Source organism: Corvus kubaryi, unplaced genomic scaffold, assembly GCF_017639235.1.
Source record: "Corvus kubaryi isolate FWS band 111438036 unplaced genomic scaffold, C.kubaryi_AGA036_p1.0 127, whole genome shotgun sequence".
In the NCBI taxonomy this organism is placed as follows: Eukaryota; Metazoa; Chordata; class Aves; order Passeriformes; family Corvidae; genus Corvus; species Corvus kubaryi.
This window is the reverse complement of record NW_024580662.1, coordinates 70,903-92,458: the sequence shown is the minus strand read 5'-3', so window position 1 is coordinate 92,458 and position 21,556 is coordinate 70,903. Positions and strand designations below refer to the sequence as shown.

The 21,556-nt window shown below is 50.1% G+C and overlaps 1 protein-coding gene across 1 annotated transcript; it reads left to right on the top strand.

Moving 5' to 3' along the window:
* Positions 1 to 678: 678 nt before the first annotated feature.
* On the top strand, positions 679 to 20,233 carry FBXO21 (F-box protein 21). The gene is made up of 12 exons (XM_042022968.1): positions 679 to 908; positions 3,609 to 3,744; positions 5,859 to 5,953; positions 7,595 to 7,716; positions 9,368 to 9,514; positions 10,018 to 10,151; positions 10,364 to 10,500; positions 10,987 to 11,163; positions 11,852 to 11,984; positions 14,290 to 14,480; positions 15,362 to 15,519; positions 18,570 to 20,233. The coding sequence occupies exons 1-12, from the start codon at positions 694 to 696 to the stop codon at positions 18,746 to 18,748; spliced, it is 1,824 nt and encodes a 607-aa protein (XP_041878902.1). The 5' UTR covers positions 679 to 693; the 3' UTR covers positions 18,749 to 20,233.
* Positions 20,234 to 21,556: the final 1,323 nt, after the last annotated feature.

The window sequence follows — 21,556 nt, the reverse complement described above, 5'->3', positions numbered from 1 at the left end:
CTTTGGGTACTGATACACATTGATAGATCTCCTTTGATATTTAAATATTCATAGCGACATTTATTCTCTTTAGATACTTGTACCTATTGATGAGGTCCTTCTGGCACCTCCTTTTAGATATTTATACCCATTGATGAGGTCCCCTCTGTGCACCCCTTTAGATATTGATACACATTGATATGCTCCCTCTGTGCACCCCCTTTTCGATATTGATACACATTGACAGATCCCCACTGTGCCCCGTTTCCGATATTGACACACATTGACGAGGCCCTTTTTGGCACCCCCATTTCTGATCCTGACACACATTGATCCAATACTGATACACATTGATGAGGCCCTTTTTGGCACCCCCAATTCCAATATTGACACACATTGATGAGGCCCTTTTTGGCCCCCCATTTCTCATATTGACACACATTGATGAGGCCCCTTTTTGGCCCCCCATTTCTCATATTGACACACATTGACGAGCCCCTTTTTGGCCCCCTTTCCGATGCTCACACACACTGACAGATCCCCGCCGTTCCCGATACCGATCCCACCACAGACCCCTGCGGCTCCCCCGTCACTTGCCAGACGCTCCCTTAGCCCGCTCTGCGCTCGCCGCGGCGGCCGCACTTGGCGGACGCTCCCCGGGCCGCCCCTCCCCGGAAGCGCCGGGCGGCCCCGGAGCGCAGGTAAACAGCCAAGATGGCGGCGGAGGCGGCGGGCCCGCCGGGGCCCGGCAGCGGCGGCGGCGGCAGCGGGACGGGCCTGACGGACCTGCCGGGAGAGCTGCTGGAGCTCATCCTCTGCTGCGACGTGCTGGGCGCCGCCGACATCGGCCGCGTGTCCTGCACCTGCCGCCGGCTGCGCGAGGCGTGCCAGCCCCGCGGCAAGGTGTGGCGGGAGCGCTTCCGCCTCAGGTGGGCACCGCCGCACGGCCCGGCCCGCCCGGCGCGGCGCGGGTTCGGACGGGAGGGAATGGGCACCCGCGGGGTTCAGGGGCACCCGCGGGGTTCAGGGGCACCGGGGGTGGTCGGACCGGCCCGGCCTGGGAGGCTCGCGTGTGTCTGGGGTGGTGGAAGTGCCGCCGCCACCTCCTGATCCCTGCGTGTCTTCCGGCTCCGTGGTGAGCTCCTCAGGGGCTGGATGAACCTGCGGCGGCCTGGGTGGAATCATGGAGGCACAGAGAAGTTCGGGTGGGAAGGGAGCTTTAAAGCCGTCGTTTCACCCCCTGCCATGGGCAGGGACACCTTCCACTGTGTCCTGCTTGCTCCAGGTTCATCCAGCCTGGCCTGGAACACTTGCAGGGATGGGGCAGCCGCAGCTTCTCCGGGCAGGTGTCCCACACTTCTATAAGGACTTTTGCAAGGCTGCCTTCCCTCCTAAATGCCGTGAGGAGGGATCAAGCTGAGCGTCCTGCTTGCAGGGGATCCCCCTTGGCCAGAGATCCGTCTTGCAGCCCCTTCCACACCCGGGCACGTGGATCCCCTGCATTCCCAGGCCCAGCCTGGGCTCTGGCAGTGGAACCACGCACTGGGCTTGTGCATTGGCCTCCCCGACCCCTCCAGGAGCTTCCAGAACAAAGGCCAAGATCTCTGTGGTCCCAGGACTGGTGCTGGACAGCAGTGAGGTGTTTATTTGTGGGGATTTGGGGAGAACTGTTCTTGCAGATACCCAAATCCTTGGGATGGGGTTTTGCTGCTGTTGAGTTTTGTTTTCCCCAGGGGCAGCCACAGGGTGCTGTGCTCTGTGAAACCGTTCATATTTTGGCTGGGGATGAGGGCTGGGTGTGATTCTGTTGATGCTGTGCTGGTTTCTGCAGTCCTGGAGGCACCTCCACTCATCCCCGAGGCTGTCCAGCATAGCACCTGCTGATCTGTTACCTGCTTTTGTCTGTTTTGGCACAGGAAAAGCAGCAGAATTGCTTTCTCCAACTGCCAGTTGGCTCCTGAAATCCAGCACACCCCAAATGAGGGGATTATTCCCTTTTCACGGGGGGAAACAAAGCTGCTGAACGATTCCAGCTTCCCCAGTCCACCAAGCCATGGCTCTGGCATTGACTGTCACTGGTTCCGTGGCTGGAATTCCTGCAAGTTTCACCCTGGTTGGGATCCAGCAGCTGGAATGGGATAGGGTGGGGGATCAGCACACGCTGCTCTCCTCCTCTCTCCTTGGTAATGGAATTTTTGGCAGGAGGTTTCACCCTGACCTTGCCATCCTGGTTGGATTCCATTGTGAGCAGTGGCACTTTGTCTTCCTGAAATTCTCACTGTCCTTTCAAGCTCTGAAATTCTCCTTTCTCACCCCAAAATGAAGGATGGTGAGGGTTATTGTGAGGTGGCTGCATCTCAGCAGTGGCTGAAAGGCCAGGGATTCGTCAGGAGAGAGGTTGTTACATAATGTGAGGTTATTTGACTTTATTTTGGGAAGGAAAATTGCAGGGGAGTTTTATTATTAACCAGCAGTGAAATATCTCCCAGGTGTGGTTTGGGCACTGGTCATAATTTTTATACAGGATGAGTGATTTCAATATTTAGCCTTTTATCTATTTAGCAACTTAAATATATACATATAACCTGAAAAGAACCTAAGGCAATTTAGGGATATAAACGTTTGGCCTTCTAATTATTTATAAAGTTAAATACATATATCAATATATATTTATATGATCTGAAAAGAACCTGAGACAGCCCATGGAGCTGAAGGAAAATGTTTAGTATCAACCAGTAATGATGAACAGCATTTCAAAATGTGGAATGAATGCCCCAGCAAATGAAAAGAAAACCCCTTTCTCTCAGCTTTCTTTCCAAAATATTTCCATCTGTGCTGATTCTTGTTCATGTTTCTCACACAAGTGATCTTGGTGTCTTCACAGCAGCAGGAATTGCAGTGCTGGCACATATTTTATGGCACAAAGCTGTGTTGTGGCACCACACACCCACTTTATTCAAAAAGGTGCTGCTAACAGCCCCCAGAACATGCCCTGAAGTTGGATTTTCAGCTGAACCTTGAAATTCTGAGTAAGCTGTGAAACGTGTGGACTTCTGAGTCTAAGTAAAGGAGGGGTTTTTTTTGCAATAAAGCTGTGAGGTTTGGGTTGGTTTTTTTTTCTTCAAACAATTATTTCTTGTCTCAAAACCAAACTGCAAAAGCATTCAGCTGTCACGATTTGACTTCAGGGTTCTGTTTTCCTCCAGTAGATGTTGCCACCAGCAAGGGCAGTGGAGGGAGCTGTGTTTAGTGCAGCCTTTTAATGAGCTCCCCGAGGTGGTAGGAAGAACACAGGACAAAGAACTCCCCTTCTGTTCAGTGCCAGGTTGGCTTCCACATGATGCTTCTTTGTGGTAAACTCTTTTAATTATAAAACTGAAGCATTTAGGATGTTTAGATATTGCAATCCTGGAGTGGGAGCCTCTGAAGGTTTCAGGAGAGCTTGCTTTTAAATAATCATTAATGCGCTTTGATGTCTGAGGTAATTTTATACAATTCCTTTAAAGCTGGGCAGTGTCTGGGCACTGGCTCAGCTCCTCAAGTGATGTGCTTACTTAAGTTTCACATTCTGGAGGTTCTCAGGGATGTGAAATGTTACTGCTGCTGTTAATTTGTCTCTGTTTGTGCAGGTGGCCGTCCCTGCTGAAGTACTACAGCCACAGTGACAGCGTCAGCTGGCTGGAGGAGTACAAGGCACGGCACAACGCAGGGCTGGAAGCCCAGAGGATTGTGGCTTCCTTCTCCAAAAGGTTCTTCTCAGAACATGTAAGTCACCCTCTAGATATGTGTGTGTGCACCAACCTGGCACTTGTTTAATGTAATCATTCATGGAATCATTAATTGAATCATTAAGGTTGGAAAAGACCTCCAGGATCGAGTCCAGCCACTGAACAGTGTCCCTAAGCACCACATCTTCACATTTTCTGAACCCTTCCAAGGACAGTGATTGCACCACTCCCCTAAGCAGCTTGTTCCAATGCTTGACAACCCTTTCAATTAGTCAGTTTTTCCTAATACCCAACCTAAAGTTCCCCTGGCACAGCTTGAGGCTATTTCCTCAACACTGGCCGAGCATTCACATCAGCAGGGGATATTATTCTTTAAAAATTCCTAAACCATTCAAAAGTTGTTTATTTCTCAGGGGGTTTCGCCTTTTTAAAAATGTGTTTATTTAGTCTTTGTTATTATTCATAGTAGGAAAAGGTTTTTCTTCCCCCAGAGGGTGCTGGGCACTGCCCAGGCTCCCCAGGGAATGGGCACGGCCCCGAGGCTGCCAGAGCTCCAGGAGCGTTTGGACAGCGCTGCCAGGGATGCCCAGGGTGGGATTTTGGGATGTCTGTGCAGGGCCTGGGACTGGGCTGGATGATCCCTGTGGTAGCTCAGGATATTCCGTGATTCCACAATAATTCAAAGATTCACCTTCCTTGATTGTGATCAATACTTTTCATTAGTTTCTCTTGCACTGCTCTCCACATGAACCGTGCAGTCAGAGCTTTTGTATTTCCAGACTTTGTGTGAAAATGCTGCCCAGGAGGGGGGGAAGAGAGTTCCAAATCCAGAGGTGTGTAGAGTGCAGCACGCTCTGGGATTGCATTCAGCCCTAAAAGCTCTTTGCTTTCTGCTGGGAGCTCAACCCTGGCTCTGGGAATTCTGAAGGCCGCAGAGTTTGTTGACACAAAGCACAGCTGCTGAGCTTCTCTGCAGCCCTTGTGCAAGGACGGGATCTGAGAGCTGCCACAAGCCCTTTGAATTCTGGAGCAAGGCACAACAGGGCCACTCAGTTGCAAAGTGTGTTTCTGAAGTTCTCCAGCCGGCCATGACCCCAAGATAGTTTTGTGTTCAGTGGGGAAAAGGTGAAAATGTGGTGTCTCACACTGACTTGCACATGAAACAGGAGTTACTTGGCTGTTTGCTTAGTAGGTGCCTGTAGATTTTGGCAAGCTGAACAACTGGGTCAGCCTGGAATTCTGGGGATAAAGCATAAATGCTGCCTGTAACTTTGGCTGAATTCAAAATTTCACACCAGAGCCACTAGACAGCCCCCCTTTTATGGCTCCTGTGCCAAAATGGTGTGCAAAAGGAAGGCAGTGGGGCCAGGTGGGTGTTTGGTGTCTCCTGGCTGTTCTGTTTTGCAGCAGGCAGGCATTTGTCCGTGGAGAATTGGCAGAGCATTCACTGGGAGAAGAAGCTCCTGGATTCCTCCTGTTTTAATCACATATGCAATGACTTTGGAGAGACCATTAAGCAGTGCCCAAAGGCCTCATAATGAGAACCGTCTCCTGTGGGGCCAGAAACTGCAGCTTGATTCCCTGCTCAGAGCTGGGAGAAAGAGCCTTTCAACCCATATGTGAGCCCATATCCTATAGCGAAGAGCTTGAAAGGCAGGGCTTTTTTTACAGTTCAGCCAAAGTTTAAAAAGTAATTCTGAGTTCTGGAAGAAAATAGCTGTTCTGAATATGGATGCAGAAGTGGTTGTTGCAAAAAATAAAGGCTCCTGCCTCTTCATTCCTTCACCCAGGATTAATCTCCTAAACAGGGCGGGTGTACGGAGAGGTTCAGTCAACCACAAGCAGAAGTTGATTCCACCTTAAAATCACTTCCAGCTCGTGCCTACCCTGCATGAGATGTGATTGTGCTGGTCCTTAACTCAGCATCAGAGCCCTAAATGCTGTAGAATTTGGCTGAAATTGCTGTAGGATGTTCCTGGGGCTCTCAGTGGAATAATGAATCCATGAGGACAGAACTGTGAGTTTGTGGCGGGCAGGACATTTTTAAGATCTTTCATAAATTAAAAAAGAAAAAAATTTGGTTTTGAGTCTTTTAGTGACATTCTGGGAGAATCTGTGGTGCTGTGCATAACTCCCTGTCTGCTTTGGCAGGTCCCCTGTGACGGATTCAGTGACATTGAGACTCTGGGCTGCCCGAGCCATTTCTTTGAGGATGAGCTGATGTGCATCCTTAACATGGAAGGAAGGTAAGAGAGGGGTGAGAACTGGCAGGGATTTCCCTCTTTCACCAGCTCCAGGAGAAAAACACTGTGCTTAATGCCTGACCTCAGCTTCTGCCCTTGGTCACTCATTAAACAACACCCCCAGGCTTGCCAAGGCCTGATTTCAGGACAAATTGAGTGTTTCCAGAAAAAAACATGGAAACCTTGTCCCACAAGAAGAAAATCCTCTGGCTTTGTGTTGCTTTTTGTTGTTTATTTCCTTGCCAGCTCATGGCATTTCTTGGGACATGTCCCATGTACCCTCATCTCTGCCTCAGCAGTTCCCTCTTGTTCCTTTCTGCTTTAAGCCTGGATTAGTTTGCTGAACTGATTTGCAGAGTGAGGCCAGAGCACCAGAGGGAAGCAGGAATCCTTCAGGATTGCCACCATGAAATTCCAGCTTTTTCTTTCCTTTCAGGGCTGGAGTAGGTTGGTACAATTTTTGTCCCCAAATAGGAAGAGAGTTGAACTCAGCCACTGCAGAATTTGCAGGTCTGTAAATTACTCAGACAGCTGGTGAATAAAACTCCTGGTTTGCATCTGCCTGGGTAATCTCATCACCTTGATTAACACTGTGCAAGATGAGTAAAATCACTGCTTTATTTGAAGGTTTTTCTGCTGGTGCCACCTAACCATGCTGGGTTTGGTGTGGTACTGAGCTGTGATAGATTGCTCTTAATGGGGTCTAATAGCCTTGATTAGAGGGACTGGTAATAGAGCTTGAAAAAACCCAACTGGAATGGCAATCATCTCATTTTTGCCTTTTCCCATCCGTTTTATTGCCTTCTCTATTTGAGCTGGGCCTGAGCATCTCTCATTTGACAACTGGTTCAAAAGCTTTTGAGGCTTTGCACTGGCCAAATGCCTCCCCATAAAGCAGAATTGATGCTAATTACACCCTGATTAAGCTGTAGTCATTGCCATTCAGGAGCATTAGGCTAAATGATTTCCCTGGAAGATATCCCAGTAAAGCAGTTGTCCCTATTGAGGTTCCCAGTTTATTGGAAGAAGATAAAGTGTTATGAGGTTTGATTGCCCTGCTGTCCAGGAGGATGGAGAGGCCTTAGAAAGTGACAGGGCTTTCCTATAAAAAGTTGTGGAATTGTGTCATTTACAGACCAACTGTTGATCTCTTCCTGCTTTTTCTGAGCTACAGAGTTGGTTTTCCTCTGGGGAATTGTGTTTTTCGTCTGAATGCTGTTGGACTCACATTCATGTCCCTCATCCATCTATTTTTAATGCTGAGAGGATGCGTTAGGGTTGACTCTGGAGAGATGCAGTCAGACAGAGGGTAATGTTTTATGAATAAAGTATAGGATTTTAATCAGATATTCCTGAGCTCCTTTAATTAGGATCTGCGTTGTTTCCCATGATAATGCGTCTTCTCAAACTTACATCTTGGTGATAGGATGAGAATTGGAGATGATAGGAGCAAGGTTTTGCAAGCTGTGTGGCTTTTTATGATAAATTCCTCTCAGCATTCCCTGTTGGGTTGACTTTCAGTGACAGTGCTTGTGGAGCAAACCAATAATCGAAACCATAAACTTGTGTTCGCTGGAAAAACCAACTGTTCACCCTTCAAATACCTATTGAGGGCAATGCTTCTTCTTGTGTCTAACTGTGCAGGAAAGGTCTCACCTGGAAGTACTATGCAAAGAAAATTCTCTATTTCCTGCGGCAGCAGAATATATTGAAGAACCTGAAGGAATATCTGCAGCGCCCCACGGAGCGGCAGTCGTTCCTGGAGGGTAAGTCCTTGGCAGAAAGCCCAGCTAGAACACCTAATGACAGCTCTCCATCATGGTTTGACTTGCAAGGAGCCTGCCTTGCTTAGATTCCAGCAAGCCCTTGGCTCATGGCTCAGAATTCAGGCTGGATTTTGGGAGTGCCTGGAATCCTTCCCATCCCGCGGCAGCGTTGGTTAAAATGTCAGGATGGCATTAGGTGCTGTCCTTGCTGTGTGTGTGAAGGATCACCCATGGACAGCTGAGCTGGGAGGCAGGAAATGGTGAAACACTGGAATCTTGAGCAGGGTGCTGAGAAAAATGAGCTGTAGCTCGACATCCTTCCTAATTACTGACACTGCAGCTGTGGCCCCTGGGCTGCGTTCAGCCGAGCTGGTTCTCAGTCAGCTCCCTGCTTTCCCCTTTCCCAGGAGCTCCTCAGATCAGAGCAGGGAGCAAGCAGAGGGAATTGCTGAGCACTGTGAGTGTCTCAGGAGCTGAGTGCTGGACTTTGATGGGAAACAGATCCAAGTCCAGTCACGTGGTGGGAGGGCACTTGCACCTGCTGAGAAGGAAGGAAAAGCTCTTTCTTCTGCTTCTTCTGCTCTTCGTGTCCTCAGTCTGGTGGATTATTCTCCTTCTCAATCTTCTGAACAGCTCTGAAGCTGCCGGTGGCTGTGGAAGAGTCCCTTCCTCTTGCTACACACTCCAAGATGTCCCAGGAAAGAGTAACACCAAAGCAATAGACTTTGAAGAATGGGCTGTTAGGGCAAGAAGGGACAGCAAGAAGTGGCCTTTTCTAGAAAAAACCAAATTAATTATGAGGCTTAGTCATGTGTGTCACAAATACGTGTAATTTGTCCGCCGTGGAGGTGCCTTTGGAGCACCAGCTGGTAGTTTTTTGGGAATTTTCACCTGGTCAGAGCACAGGGAACACTTCGGGAGGACAGAAAGGAGCCATGGCTCGGGGCCCTGCTGAATTCCTTGATTTACAGGCCTGTCATGGACATGCTGACAAAGCCCCGGAGGAGGCTGGAAGAGGTATGATCCGTGCAAAATCCTTACAGCTGATCCCAAAGATGGAACGCTAGGGAGGCTTTGGAAAGAGCAGTGGTGCCAAGGAGAAGGTTCTGTGAAAAGGAAGTTTTTTCCTGCAGAGGCTTGGGTAGGAGGAACATGAAAGTTTGTTCTGTTCTGGTTTGTGTTGGGAAGATGGAGAGCAGGTGTGGAGGAGAAAGATGGATGTAGCAGACGAGGAAATGATGAACAAGGATGATACGGAGGACATGACAGGGAGAAATCAAAACTGAGGCAGTTTGAGTGAAGCTGGGATTGTGTCAGGCTCTGAATAAAAAGCTCTGTAGGTTGGGAAGGTGCCAGGGGCTGCGGTGTGAGCACAGAGCTGGTCAAGCCTGGTCCAGCAGCATTCCTGCTCAAGGTACAGCTCCCTTTCAGCGTGGGGGAGAGGGGAATACTGAGTTCAGCTGGTGATTTATCGTGTCAGCTTATTCTGTGCCCTTTGTGTGATAAATCCAGTAGATGACTGCAGGTTTCAAACACAGAGCTCTGCCGTTCTGCTGCAACTGCTCGCTGCATGCCTGGAATGTGGAGCAGGCAAAAAACCAAGCAAAGGAAAAACTCAAGTCCTGTTTCTTATGTAGTTTGTTTTTTCCAGGTGCTGTTTTGATTGATCAGTACTGCAACCCCCTGTCAGACATCTGCCTGAAGAGTGTCCAGGCTCAGGTGGACGATATCACAGACAAAGTGCGCAAAGTGCTGCGGACCAAGAACCCCAGGCACCCCAGCTTGGCTTCCAAGGCAGGTACTGTACAGAAATGTGCTTTCCTGCAGGGCTCTCCTGCACCTCTGCACGGCTGAAACAGCTCTGGAGTTGTGGCAGCTTAAAGAGCTGTTGTTTTTATCCCCTAGCAAACAAAATTCTGACATTTACTTAAGCCATCATTCAAGAAACAGCTGTTCAATAGCCCAGGGTTCAGTCCATCTGATGCTAAGCAAAAAGAATTGGGAGGGGAATTGGTTTTTTTTTTCCCATTTGTCCCTGAAATCTTAATAGTCCTGTTATTTGTAGTAGAGCTGTGGGACTGGGAAACAATCTCTTTCCTGCCAGTCTCAGAAAATCATGAATAGGAAGGTGCATGTTTATCATCTCCAAAGGTCAGGCAGCATCTTGCTCCTTGGTTTTATAAACTGTGTCATTTCTGGCTTTCGAGGAGGGACTGAGCCTGTCCATGTGAAAATTGCATTGCATAAGGGTTGAGTGCTCTTGTTTTCTCAGTCTTTATTTCACTGCATGTGTGTTTCCAGGAGAGGTTCTCATTCCAGAAGTGGAACTTCAGAGGCAGGTGCTTGATGCCATGAACTGTGTCCTGTATGAGCAGCTCAAATACAAAGGAAATGAGCTGGATTACTACAACTCCCTGAATTCCTACATTCACCAGGTGTGTGTGTGTGTGTTAGGCAAAAGCTGGGAGGCTGCAAGGCTTTATTTGTAGCCAGACAAATAATTCTCTGTGAAGAGCAACTCTTAAATAAATACGTCATTCTTCAGTGCATAATCTGTCAAGTTCTATTTTCTTTTGTGAAATCCACCCTTGAAATTGATGTTTTTCTTAAATCCCACCTGTGTTTTTGTCACATTTTTCTCCCGCAGGTTCTGATCCGCAGGACAGGAATTCCCATCAGTTTGTCTGTGCTTTATTTAACAATTGCCAGGCAGCTGGGAGTCAAACTGGAGCCTGTCAACTTTCCCAGCCATTTCCTACTGCGGTGGTGTCAAGGGAAAGAAGGGTGAGTGACCTGCTGAGCTCTGAAATTGTGCCCACAGTGACAAAAACCAGAACACATTTACAGCTCCAGACCTGCGTGAGGGTGTTGAATTATTTTCCATCTGCCTCTACAGAGGGAAAAATCAGACCTCTAGAAGAGTTTTCCTAGAGCTCAGCTCTGCTGCTGCTGAATGGTAACCGATTTCCTGCTCTAGACCTCTGTGAGAATGTTTAATTGTTTTCCATCTGGAATTAAACAGAGGGAAAGATCAGATCTTCAGGAAGGATTTCCTGAGCTCAGCTCTGCTGCTGCTGAATAAGAACAGATTTCCTGAAGTAACAGTACCCATGAGGTGATGTGAGAATTATGGGAAAGAGAGAAGGTACCAGGTAATCTCTGTTTAGGAGGGAGCTGAGGAGTGAAGGACCCAGGGAAGAACAGGAACAGCAAATCCTGCTCTACCACGAGACCCTTGATCACAGTTTGGCCTCTTTGTTGCCTCTTCAGAAGCACAGATATTTTTGACTACACCTACATCGATGCCTTTGGGAAGGGGAAGCAGCTGACAGTGAAGGAGTGCGAGTACCTGATCGGGCACCACGTGACAGAGGAGTTCTATGGAGTGGTGACTTCCAAGGAGGTCTTGCAGCGGATGGTGGGGAATCTCCTGAACCTTGGGAAACGGTGAGTTGAGGGTCATCTGGGGGGAAAAAGGACCCAGGGTACAATGTCTCCATATCCAGTATTGCTGCTTGCAAAAGGTGTCACTCAACCCAGGAGATCCTGAAAATTCCATGTGTCACAAGGCATTGGCTGGGTGCTTTTAATCATCTGAGTGGAAACGACAGTATTTGGTAAAACTGGTTCTCTCAAGAAAATAGAAAAGGTGTTTCATTTTCTCTGTGAAAAGCTGACAGGGACCATCCACCATCCCTTAAAAGCAGAGCCTTTTGTTACCTTCTGGTAAGCACAACCCCCATGTTCCAGTGAGCATTTTCAGAGATCCTCTTGGTGTGTAGAACATTATGTTTTGTTTTCAAATGCTCCTGATAATCCCTTTCCCAAGCAGCCGTAGACAGACTGACAGGAGTGAAAGGATTGCTCTAGGTGTCAGGGGACCAAAAGGAAATGGCTTGGGGAGTGAATTCTCCGTGTGGGATTATCTGACCAAGGAGAACAGCAGTGGGGTGGGAGGGCAGAGTTCAGGGATCAGTTGTGGATCGCTTTTCCTTGTCGCAGGCTGGAGTGGTGAGTGACAATCCATGCTGGAATCACTGTTGTGAGCATGCTGTACCTGCAGCATCATTCTGGGGACTCCCCCTGTCCATGGGGGTCGCAGAGCCTCACAGCTGAGTTTCCTTTCTGCTGGCAGAGAGAGCACTGACCAGTCCTACCAGCTCCTGAGAGACTCCTTGGACCTGTACCTGGCCATGTATCCAGACAATGTGCAGCACCTCATGCTCCAGGCCAGGTTATACTTCCACCTGGGAATCTGGCCAGAAAAGGTACCTGGGCACTCAGGGGAATGTTTTTGGGTAGGCTGAGCACTATTAACACTGGGTTATTGATTTTGCGCTGTGTCAGCCTGCATTCCAGTCTGCCACGAGTTGTTTCTGTAATAAATGCAGTTGGAGGAGTTCTCACATTGCAGGGAGTCAGTTTGAAGCAGGAAGGGTGGATGATTCTTGCCTGCTTGTCCTAGGGGAGACTTCGGGGCAGCCTTGAGTCATAATTTATGATTTACAGCTTGTCTTGCCACCAAGCCCGTGGACTGTGAGTTATGAGAGCATCCTGTTTGCTCTGTGCCTAAATTGTGGTGAAACTCTTGCTGGGCTCCTGGAAAAGGAGCAATTCCCTTATCAGAAAACTGCAGGAAGTTATCTTTTACAAATAAAACCAAAGCTGTTCTCCCAACCTTGGCCACGCAATCTGTGGCTCCTGTGAAAAAGCAGCTTGATATTCCTGACCTTGGAATTCCTTTTCCTTCAGGGTGACAACTCCAGTCCTGTTATCTTGGGAGTGTGGGAAAGAAGGTGCTGAGATTTCCAGGTTGTCTGGGTCATCCAGGGCTTTCTCTGAATCAGGGGCACAGCCTGTAACTCAGAAAAATCTTAATTTCTTTAGTGTGTCACGGCAGCAAGGAGATGTCCCTGCTCAGAATTCCCTGTGCCAGTTCCACCTGTGAGGTTTGGGAAGGGGACAGGAATATTGGCTGGAGAGCTGAGCAGAAAGCAGAGCTCTTCCCACCAAATCAACTGGAACAGGACTGCTGGAGAAGCTGCCTCCTTCCCTTTGAAGATCAAGCCGTGCTAAGCTTGGCCTTCCTTTCTTGTGGCAGCAAATTTTAGGGTCACCACAGAAATACCAGCACCAAGAAAATTGTGTGTGGGAGGGACTCACTGAAATGGCTGCTGGACATTAACAGGGAACTGGAAGATCTTCCTGCCCCTTCCTGGCACTCAGGGATGTGTTTGGAGAGCACCAGACGTGGATTTACTGCCCCTCGGAACACATAACCCAACCCCAGGGCTGAATGCTACTGAGTTCTCTGCACCAGCTGCAATGGAAATGAGCAAATTTGGGTTTTTCGGGATTGCATCCAGTCATTCCAGGCTGTCAGGCAGGATTGCAGCTAACCAGAGAGAATGCTGTGTCTGACAGGACAGAATGTACCAGCTTTGACAGGCTCTGCCAGATTTATGGACAGGAGTAGAAAATCTTAGAAGACCTGCAGAGCTGCACGTAATGTTGCCCTAAATGTTTGTAAATAACAGTAAATGAAATTCCCAAGAATCTCTGGCAGCTGTGGTTACTTCCTTCCCCTTCCTTTAGGATTTTTCAGGATTTTCACATCATTCTTAATAGAATTGAAGTGGCCAAGATGCCTGAACTGTGTTTCTTCTCATAAATTACTCACCTGTCCTTTATTTAAATTGATTTTCCTCAGTTTTTGGCTGCTGTTCATGCTGAACAGCCTGAGATTTCTATTCCTCTTCTGCTGCTACTCTGAACTTAATGATCAAACCTGTGATCAAGGGGACAATCCTTTTGCCAGGTGCCAAACTGTGGCAGATTTTGGGACTTGAGGTATTTGTTGTTGAGGCAAATGTGTGTCTTTTCCCAACATGTTTACACGACAGATTGGGGTTTTTTTTCCTTGCTTTTACCAAAAAATTAAAGTTTGCATTTCCTACCTCTAACAAACTCTGCAGCAGATGCTCTGATGCTGTGCCAGAGGGTGTTGGGAGGCTGGAATTCTGGATCTGCAGGGCTTGCTGCTTTGTGTTCTTCAGTCATCCTAAGACAAGCAGCTTTTCTGTCTTGTTCACCATTCCCTGGGAAAGCATCATGGAGGTTACTTTCCTCCTGTGCTGCCCTATTTTTGCACCTCACATAAATGCTGAGAAACTCTTTTAAGTTAAAATATTACTTCTCAAGAGCAGCAGAAGTCACCTGGAATCACTTCCCAGCAGCATTTTGGGACACTGGAAACTGCATTCTCATAGCCAGAAACCTTGAGAGATGGTCTGTGGTCACCAAATGGGACATGATGAACTCACAGGGCTTTGTTTTAAGGAGCTGCTGTGCTCTCCAGTGCCTTTCCTTGGAAGCTGGGAGCTTTACAAAGAGAAAAGTAGAAATGGGCTGTGAGGAAGAGCTCCTTGGGAGTGTGTGGGGATCAGGAAGCAGCTCTGTGTAGGGGGATCTCAGGCCTGGGCGCTTACACCCAGCAATGTATCTGGATGTATCTATAGGTGATGTGCTGCTGCAGGGCTGTGTCCTGAACCTGTTTTTGCTGTGGTTTGGAAGGTCCTGGACATCCTGCAGCACATCCAGGCCCTGGACCCATCCCAGCACGGGGCTGTGGGGTACCTGGTGCAGCACACCCTGGAGCACATCGAGCGGCGCAAGGAGGAGCTGGGCCCCGAGGTCAAGCACCGCTCGGATGAGAAGCACAAGGAGGTTTGCTTCTCCATTGGGCTCATCATGAAACACAAGAGGTGAGCTTGGGGCCTTCCCCGCAGTCAGCTCTGTACCAGCAGAGCAGAAGGGTTTGTGCTGACAGCAGTGAGACGTGCTTTGGTGCCAAGGAGGAGTGGGAAATGCCAGGCATGTGCGTCCGTGCTGTGCAGGAAAATGGGAGCAGCTCTGTGAGTGCCTGGAGAGAGCAAATGTAGAGAGCTTGGCTTGTCTGAGTCACCCTGTGTCACACAGGTAACATCCCCACAGCACAGAGCTCTCCAGGAAACAGCAGCAGTCACTTAATGAGGCACTGCAACAGAGTCAGCTTCAAAATCGATTCTGATATTCCCAGGACAGTTTATGGATGTTTCCCTGTGCTCTCATTCCCTGCTCCTGCACTGCACAGAGGCTTTGTGCTCCTGCCTGCACTGCTCTGCCAGAGAGCCAGGCCAGACATCCAGAGCATCTTTTAGGGGCATCAGCAGTGACAGCTGTAACACGTCCCAGTTAATCCCTTGAGTACTCTGTGATAGCAGTGGCTTGGTGTCCCCGTGTGTGTGGTGAGCACTGGAGTAACTGCACAGCCCAGCAGGGTGGGTGAGCCCTCCTTATTTCTTGCTTCCTCCTCTGTTTGCTGACTTCCAGGCTCTTTCCCATTCTCTTTTCTTGCTCACATCTGGTTTTCCTTTGTCTTCAGCTGTTTATTCCTGTCTGTTTATCCAGTCATTCATAGTCATTTCCCTCCACCTCAAAATATAACCTCAAAGTCTTTCTGAATTGTTTTTTTTTTCCCTCTTGTTCCTCTCCTCCTTGTGCCAGCTCTCAGGAGGTTCCTGTCCTGTTTGTGCTCTATTAATCTTGAGGAGAAAGAGCTGGCTCTGGACTTTTCACAGCCTTTGTGTGCCATTTCTTGAATCAGGTATGGCTATAACTGTGTGATTTATGGCTGGGATCCTGCCTGCATGATGGGACACGAGTGGATCCGGAATATGAACGTGCACAGCCTCCCCCACGGCCCCCACCAGCCCTTCTACAACGTCCTGGTGGAAGATGGCTCCTGCAGATATGCTGCCCAAGGTGAGCAGGAGCACTCTCTGTCCACATCAGGACAAAGGGATGCTTAATGGATTCATTAAGTGTGATTAACAAGGGTTAGAAAGGTGGAGGTAGGAAGGAAATGATCCTGAGTCGTGGCCTGCTCTGTTTGCTCTGCAAGGAATCAGCACTGCTGGGAATGGACATGAAGGACCCACTCTGGTGTGATCTCCTCTTACCCAGAAGTGTTTTCGACACTCTCATGGTGTGAACCTTGACTGCTGCTTTGAAAGAAATAATTCAGGCTGAAGGTCTGTCAGCAGCTCCTGACAGCTGTGCTTGGACAGGACCTGGAAATGGGGTTTCGTGAAGGGAGCACCGAGGAGCTGCTGGTCAGGACATGGTTCTGGCCACTGTCACATCCCAGGGAACACAGATAACGTGGCTTTTAGTGCCACTTTTAGCCAGAACAAAAATTAATGTCTCAAGTGCAGAGAGCTTTAGAAGTGTCTGTGTCACGTGTGCTTTATGCAACAAACCATAACGGGAAACTCTTGTCTGATGGTCAGAGTGTGTGGTTGGGAGACAGCAAGAGGTGTTGAACTGAAGTTCTAAAGAAAATTACAAAACAAAAGCACGCCTGTGACTCTGTACATTGTAAAAATGTTCATTTTTCTCACGTTTGTGTTCCCCCTGTGACACGGAGGTCTCATCCAGGCAGGGCAGCTCCACAGCCCAAGTGTGTTTGGCTCAGGGGAGATGTGGAAGCTGCTGGAGGGAAAATGCTGACCAAAATGCCCTTCCCCTGGGTGCTCCCTCAGGTTCTGGTCCCCTGGGTGTGACAAGGGGTGTGACAAGAGGTGGTTTTACAGGCAGGGACACTTCTCCCTCGGTAGATTTAAAGTGCAGGTGTTTCCCACTGTCCTGAGAGTGGCTTTTTTATATTCAGCAGCCCAAAAAGATGAAGTGGCAAAGCCTGATGGCTCAGATCAGGCAGGGCTTGGCCTCTCAGAGAGTCTTAAAAACCAGAAATTCTCATGTGCTATGGGTTGATATTGAAATACTCATCTTGGTAATTACCTAATCAGGTAATTGTTCCCAGAGCTGCTGGGGCTGAGTCATCACTTATCTTTTATCTAATGATGTGTAAACAAACAGAAGCCTGGCTGGTCCCACAGTGCCTTTCAGGGTAGGCTGACACTGTTATCTCTGTGTAGGAGACACTCTTATCGCTGGATCTCTGGGGCATCCAAGAGTCCTGATACTGCTGGGGGAAAGTGAAGAGTTTGTTCTTGCTGCCTATTGATATCCCCTCTAAAACACATCCTCAGGTCATTTGGGAAGGATTATTTCATATCCTCCTGACCTGACTCTGGGGAGGGAGGGAGTGAGAGTTTTTTGCTGAGAGAATCCTAAACAAATCTTCACGTGGAGTTTAATTTAACCAGCTCAGAAATAACACCAAGCTTATTATAGCTAAATATACCTCGGTTTGAGGCCTTCCTGTAAATCTGTGGGTTGAGTGTAGCTGGTTCCAGAACTCGTGTGTCATGCAGGGAGTTTGGTACCTGTCCACTCTTGTCTCTGTTTTGTTTGCTTTGTGACAGCACAGGAGAGGTCTCTGGCTCCAAACTGCTCGTCAGCACCCTTGGGAGGCTCCCACCTTGTGCTGAACTCGCCTGTGTCAGCCTCTCCCCCCTGCCATCCCTGCAGCTCCATCCCATCCCTGCAGCTCCATCCCATCCCTGCAGCTCCATCCCGTCCCTGCAGCTCCATCCCGTCCCTGCAGCTCCATCCCGTCCCTGCAGCTCCATCCCATCCCAGCAGCTCCATCCCATCCCAGCAGCTCCATCCCAGCAGCTCCATCCCAGCAGCTCCATCCCAGCAGCTCCATCCCTGCAGCTCCATCCCTGCAGTTCCCTGAGCACAGCTCCCAGCTCAGCCATGCTGCTGCAGAGCACTCAGCAGTGCAAATTGCTTTCCGCAGTGGTGCAGTATCCAAAAAGGTCCTTTGCAAGCCTCCAGGACTGCAGCAGGCTGCTGAGGGATGGAAAGCTCTGGTGCTGCTGGCTGCACACCCTGACGTGCAGCAGCTTCAAAGAGCCTGCATGGATTAGCAGGAATCCTCTGCTCCCTGTAATGAACTGGATTTCAGAGACAGATTGTTCCTGAATGACATTCTCTGCATCCCAACTTGTTCCTGCCCTGCCCAAAGTCAGCCTTTGATGCTGATGCAGCTTTTTTTTTTTCCTAGCTAATACTACCTGTTTTATCTGGCACTGCTGGAAAAAAATGACATCATTTGGGGAGTGCTGCAGGGCTCCTGCCTGTGGGATTGACTCCCAGTCCCTGCTCTGCGCCGACACTGCGGAGCAGAGCAGCCCTTGGCCAGGGTCACCTTTGGGGTTCAGTGTTTGGGGGTCACCTTTGGGGTTTAGTGGAGTTTAACCCTTGTGCCTAATCAGGTTATCTTGTAGGACAAAGGGGGAAAGAAGCTGCTGTGGGAAGGAATCAACGTGTCCTTCCTAGGGACTTGCACTTGACTTGGGGAAGTTTGGACTTGGGGAAGTTTATTTTGCTGGAGGCAGGGCTGAAGACCAGGCTGGGCCTTGGCATGGTGGTGAAAGCACAGGCTGAGGGAGGAAGCTCTTGGCTCCTCTGCCAGGACAGCCTTGTGCAGGTGGGCTCACCTTGGGGCATTTGAGGGGAATCTCTCCTAAAACTGGTCCCCCAAGGGCTGTGAGGGATCAAAGGAGCAGAGCTCAGTGCAGCAGCTTCTCCCTGTGCTCCCAACCGAGTCCTGGGAGTAGCAGAGTGGGAGCAGCATCCTGCTCCTCCAGCCTAAAGCCAGGCAATCTCAGGCATAAAACACTTCCCACATCCCTGGTAAGTGAGGTCATCAGGAGGTGAGGCTCTATGTGAGCACTCACACTGACTTGCTCTGCACATTTTCCTGGATTTGGGTTTTTTTCTTTAAAGCACCAGGAACTGGTGTTTCTAGAGACAGAAACAAGGCCTGGGAGAGGCCCAGGATTGGCTGCCTTGCAGCAGCTGTTCCTGTGGTGGTAACTGATTCCTTCCTTCCCTCACAGAGAACCTGGAGCACAACTCTGAGCCTCGGGAGATCCCTCACCCCGACATCGGCCGCTATTTCTCCGAGTTCACCGGCCTTCACTACCTGGCAAATACCGAGCTGGAAATTCGGTACCCAGAGGATTTGGAGCTCACTCGAGCCACGGTGCAGAAAATTTACAGTTCAGGCAAGGAGTGAGTGCCAAAGGCAGCCTGGGGACAGAAGCAGCTGGAGTGTAGCTTTACCCTCTTTGCAGAACTTGCGTGGGAAGCAAGTTTGGTGACAATCCTTTGGCTTAATGCATTGAAAACTGCATTGAACTTGGAAAGTGGTGCTACAGCATCTTCCCGTTGTCTGCCTGCCCAGCCTGGCCCAAAGGCACAGGGACACTTTGGTACTTGAGGCCCAGCAGGAGGTTCTTGCAGGGACAGCCATGCCAGGAGTGTTGTCCTTCGGAAGGATCCGCACGTTCTGCTCGTTCTGTGGTGGCCTTAGAAGGTCAGCACAGCGAGATCCTGGTGTGGAATATGGAGGACCCCCCTCTGACAGGAAGTTGCTTGTCCTTGCAGTATTGTGGGATTCTTGTTTGGCTATGTCTGTCTGGTTTGGTTTGAGTGTCTATCCCATGCAGGCGATAGTTTTTGAAGTCTCTTGCGTTTCACTGTTGTCTTCTCCGGTCTGAATTTCTGGGTCAGGTATTGCTTCACCTCTGTAGTCTGATTGGTCCTACCTAGAGCTACTGTCCCAGTCCTAAATATCCTTCTGGGCCTGGCAATATCCTTATGGGCCTGGGAGAGAGTTCCAGCCACAAAACCAGCAGCAGTGAGGCTCGTGGTGACCCTGAGGGCCAGGTGGCCGCTTGGCCGATGGCAGAGACTCCGAAAGCAGAAGAGGAGCTCCTGGCCCTTTTCCACACCTGCTGAACACACCCAGCCCGTGTTCTGACCTTGCTTTCCTGTCTGTCCATCGTGTGTGTCCAGGGTGGGATCCGTGGCACAGCTGTGAGTGTTCCCAGGAGGATTTGGACCCTCAAGGGAATGTGTGGTGGGACCTCGAGGGCAGCGCTGGAATGACTCCGATGGACGCGGAGCTGCCGCTCGCTGCCATCTCCAAGTTTTTTCTCCAGTAGGTATTTATGCAATAGAGGGGAATGATGACTGGAGCCTGGCCATCCCTGGAGTCAGCCAAACCATTATGGAAGCAAGATGTTAATTCCTGCAGCTTGAGGCCTTCTTCCTTCTTGCCAAAAGAAAACGGGATTCTGAGGGAGCGCAGACTCGGCTGCCTGTGAGGAAGGAGCTTTAGCAGCTCGAAGCACATGAATTTTTAACCTTGACTTAAAGGCCCCGACAGAACCACTGCAGAAGAGGCTTTCCTCTGGGCTCAGGGGCTGTGGGGTGCAGAGTGACACGGTGTTTGTGCATATCTTTGTGGTTTCTGAAGCAATGTGTGTAGAGTAGCTGCAGCTCGTGTCTCCTGTCACTGTCCACTTGCAACACGGTAATTCTCTCCGAGCTGACAATTAGGGCCCTGTAGAGGTAGGTGGATGCTCTTTAGTCTCTTATGCACTACAGGTATCTCCACATGGAATCACAGCCCTCCTCTCCAGCAATGCCTGCCCTGCATGTCACCTCCTGCAACCCTGAGCACTGGTTTGCTGTGGAAATAAATGCTGCGAGCCCAGCGCTGTGGTGGTGGTGGTCTGCAGGGGTCTGGGGGCTCCAGGAGGAGCAGCCTGTGGGGAGAGTGTGAGCAGTGCTGAGGGGCTCTGCTCCAAGCAGAGCTGTGTCTTTAAATAGAGTCACAACCCCAGCATGGTTTGGGCTGGAAGGGACCTTGAAGCTCCTCTTGTTCCATGGACAGGGACACCTCCCGCTGTCCCAGGTCTGCACTGACATGAACTTGGAGGGAGGGAGGAATTGCCATTGTGAATCAGGGTAGGGAATCCTCAGGCAAAAACCTGAAAATCCATCTCTTGTTCTTGAGGGTTGGAGTAGACCCCAGCCCTCCAACCCGTTCTGAAAGCAGATCCCAAAAGATTCCTGGCAGGGATGCAGGGTTGGGAATGGGGGTTGTGAGTCCCAAGGTAGCTGAGAACAGGCAGAGCAGAGCCTGGGTGCCCCATTCCCAGCTGTCAGCAAGATTCCTGGGGTTTTGTGCTCCCTTCTGTTGACACCTGGGCCCCTCTCCAGTGCATCCAGGGAATCGCAGAGCTCGTGGGAGCCCTGGCACGAGGAGGAGCTGCCCGAGTGCCAGGTCCAGCTGTGCCATAAAAGAGCCACAGGAGCCACAGAAAGCACCCAGGGCTCCTCTGAGAGCTGCTGCTGCTGGCCAGTGCTCACCAGGCCACCGGGAAAGCTGCTGGCTGCCCCAGGGGTCCCAGAGCAGCCACCAGGGCCCTTCCCGTCCCTCTTTTGGGGCCACTGTGTGTCCTTACCCTGAGAAGAGCCTGGCCCAGGAGGAAGTGGGGAGCTGTTGCTCACCACAGATTTCCCCACGGCTGGTGTGGCCTGGGGTGCAGAAGGGGAGCGTTCCGTGCAAAGGGGATAGGCTTGGCAGCCCAGCAGCCCTGGAATGAAATCCTCATCCCTCTGGCAGGAGTTTCTGGAGGAACTGTGCCCGCAGACAGCTCTGCCTGCTCTGGGTGCTGCCCATGTCCACAGCCCGGGCTGTGGGTGCTGGGGTCACCCAGAGCACCAACACAGCCTGGATGTGCCAAATTTGGAAAAGACTGGGCTGTTTCCATCTGTTTTCCACACAGCCTCAGGGGCCAAGTCAGATTTTGGGATTTGAGACCAACCCGAAGGGAATGGTGCGTTCCCTTTTGTTTCCCATTTGGGGAGGGTGTCCCTGCTGCCTCCAGTGCTGCTTGCCGTGGGTGGAGTCTTTGGTTTTGGTGAGCAGAAACTCCCCTGTGAGCACCTGCTGCTGTGGGAGGAGGCCTCAGCCCAGCGCCCAGGGTGGCCAGGGAAAGCTGGAAAGGCCCCAGGATCCCTCTGTGTCCGT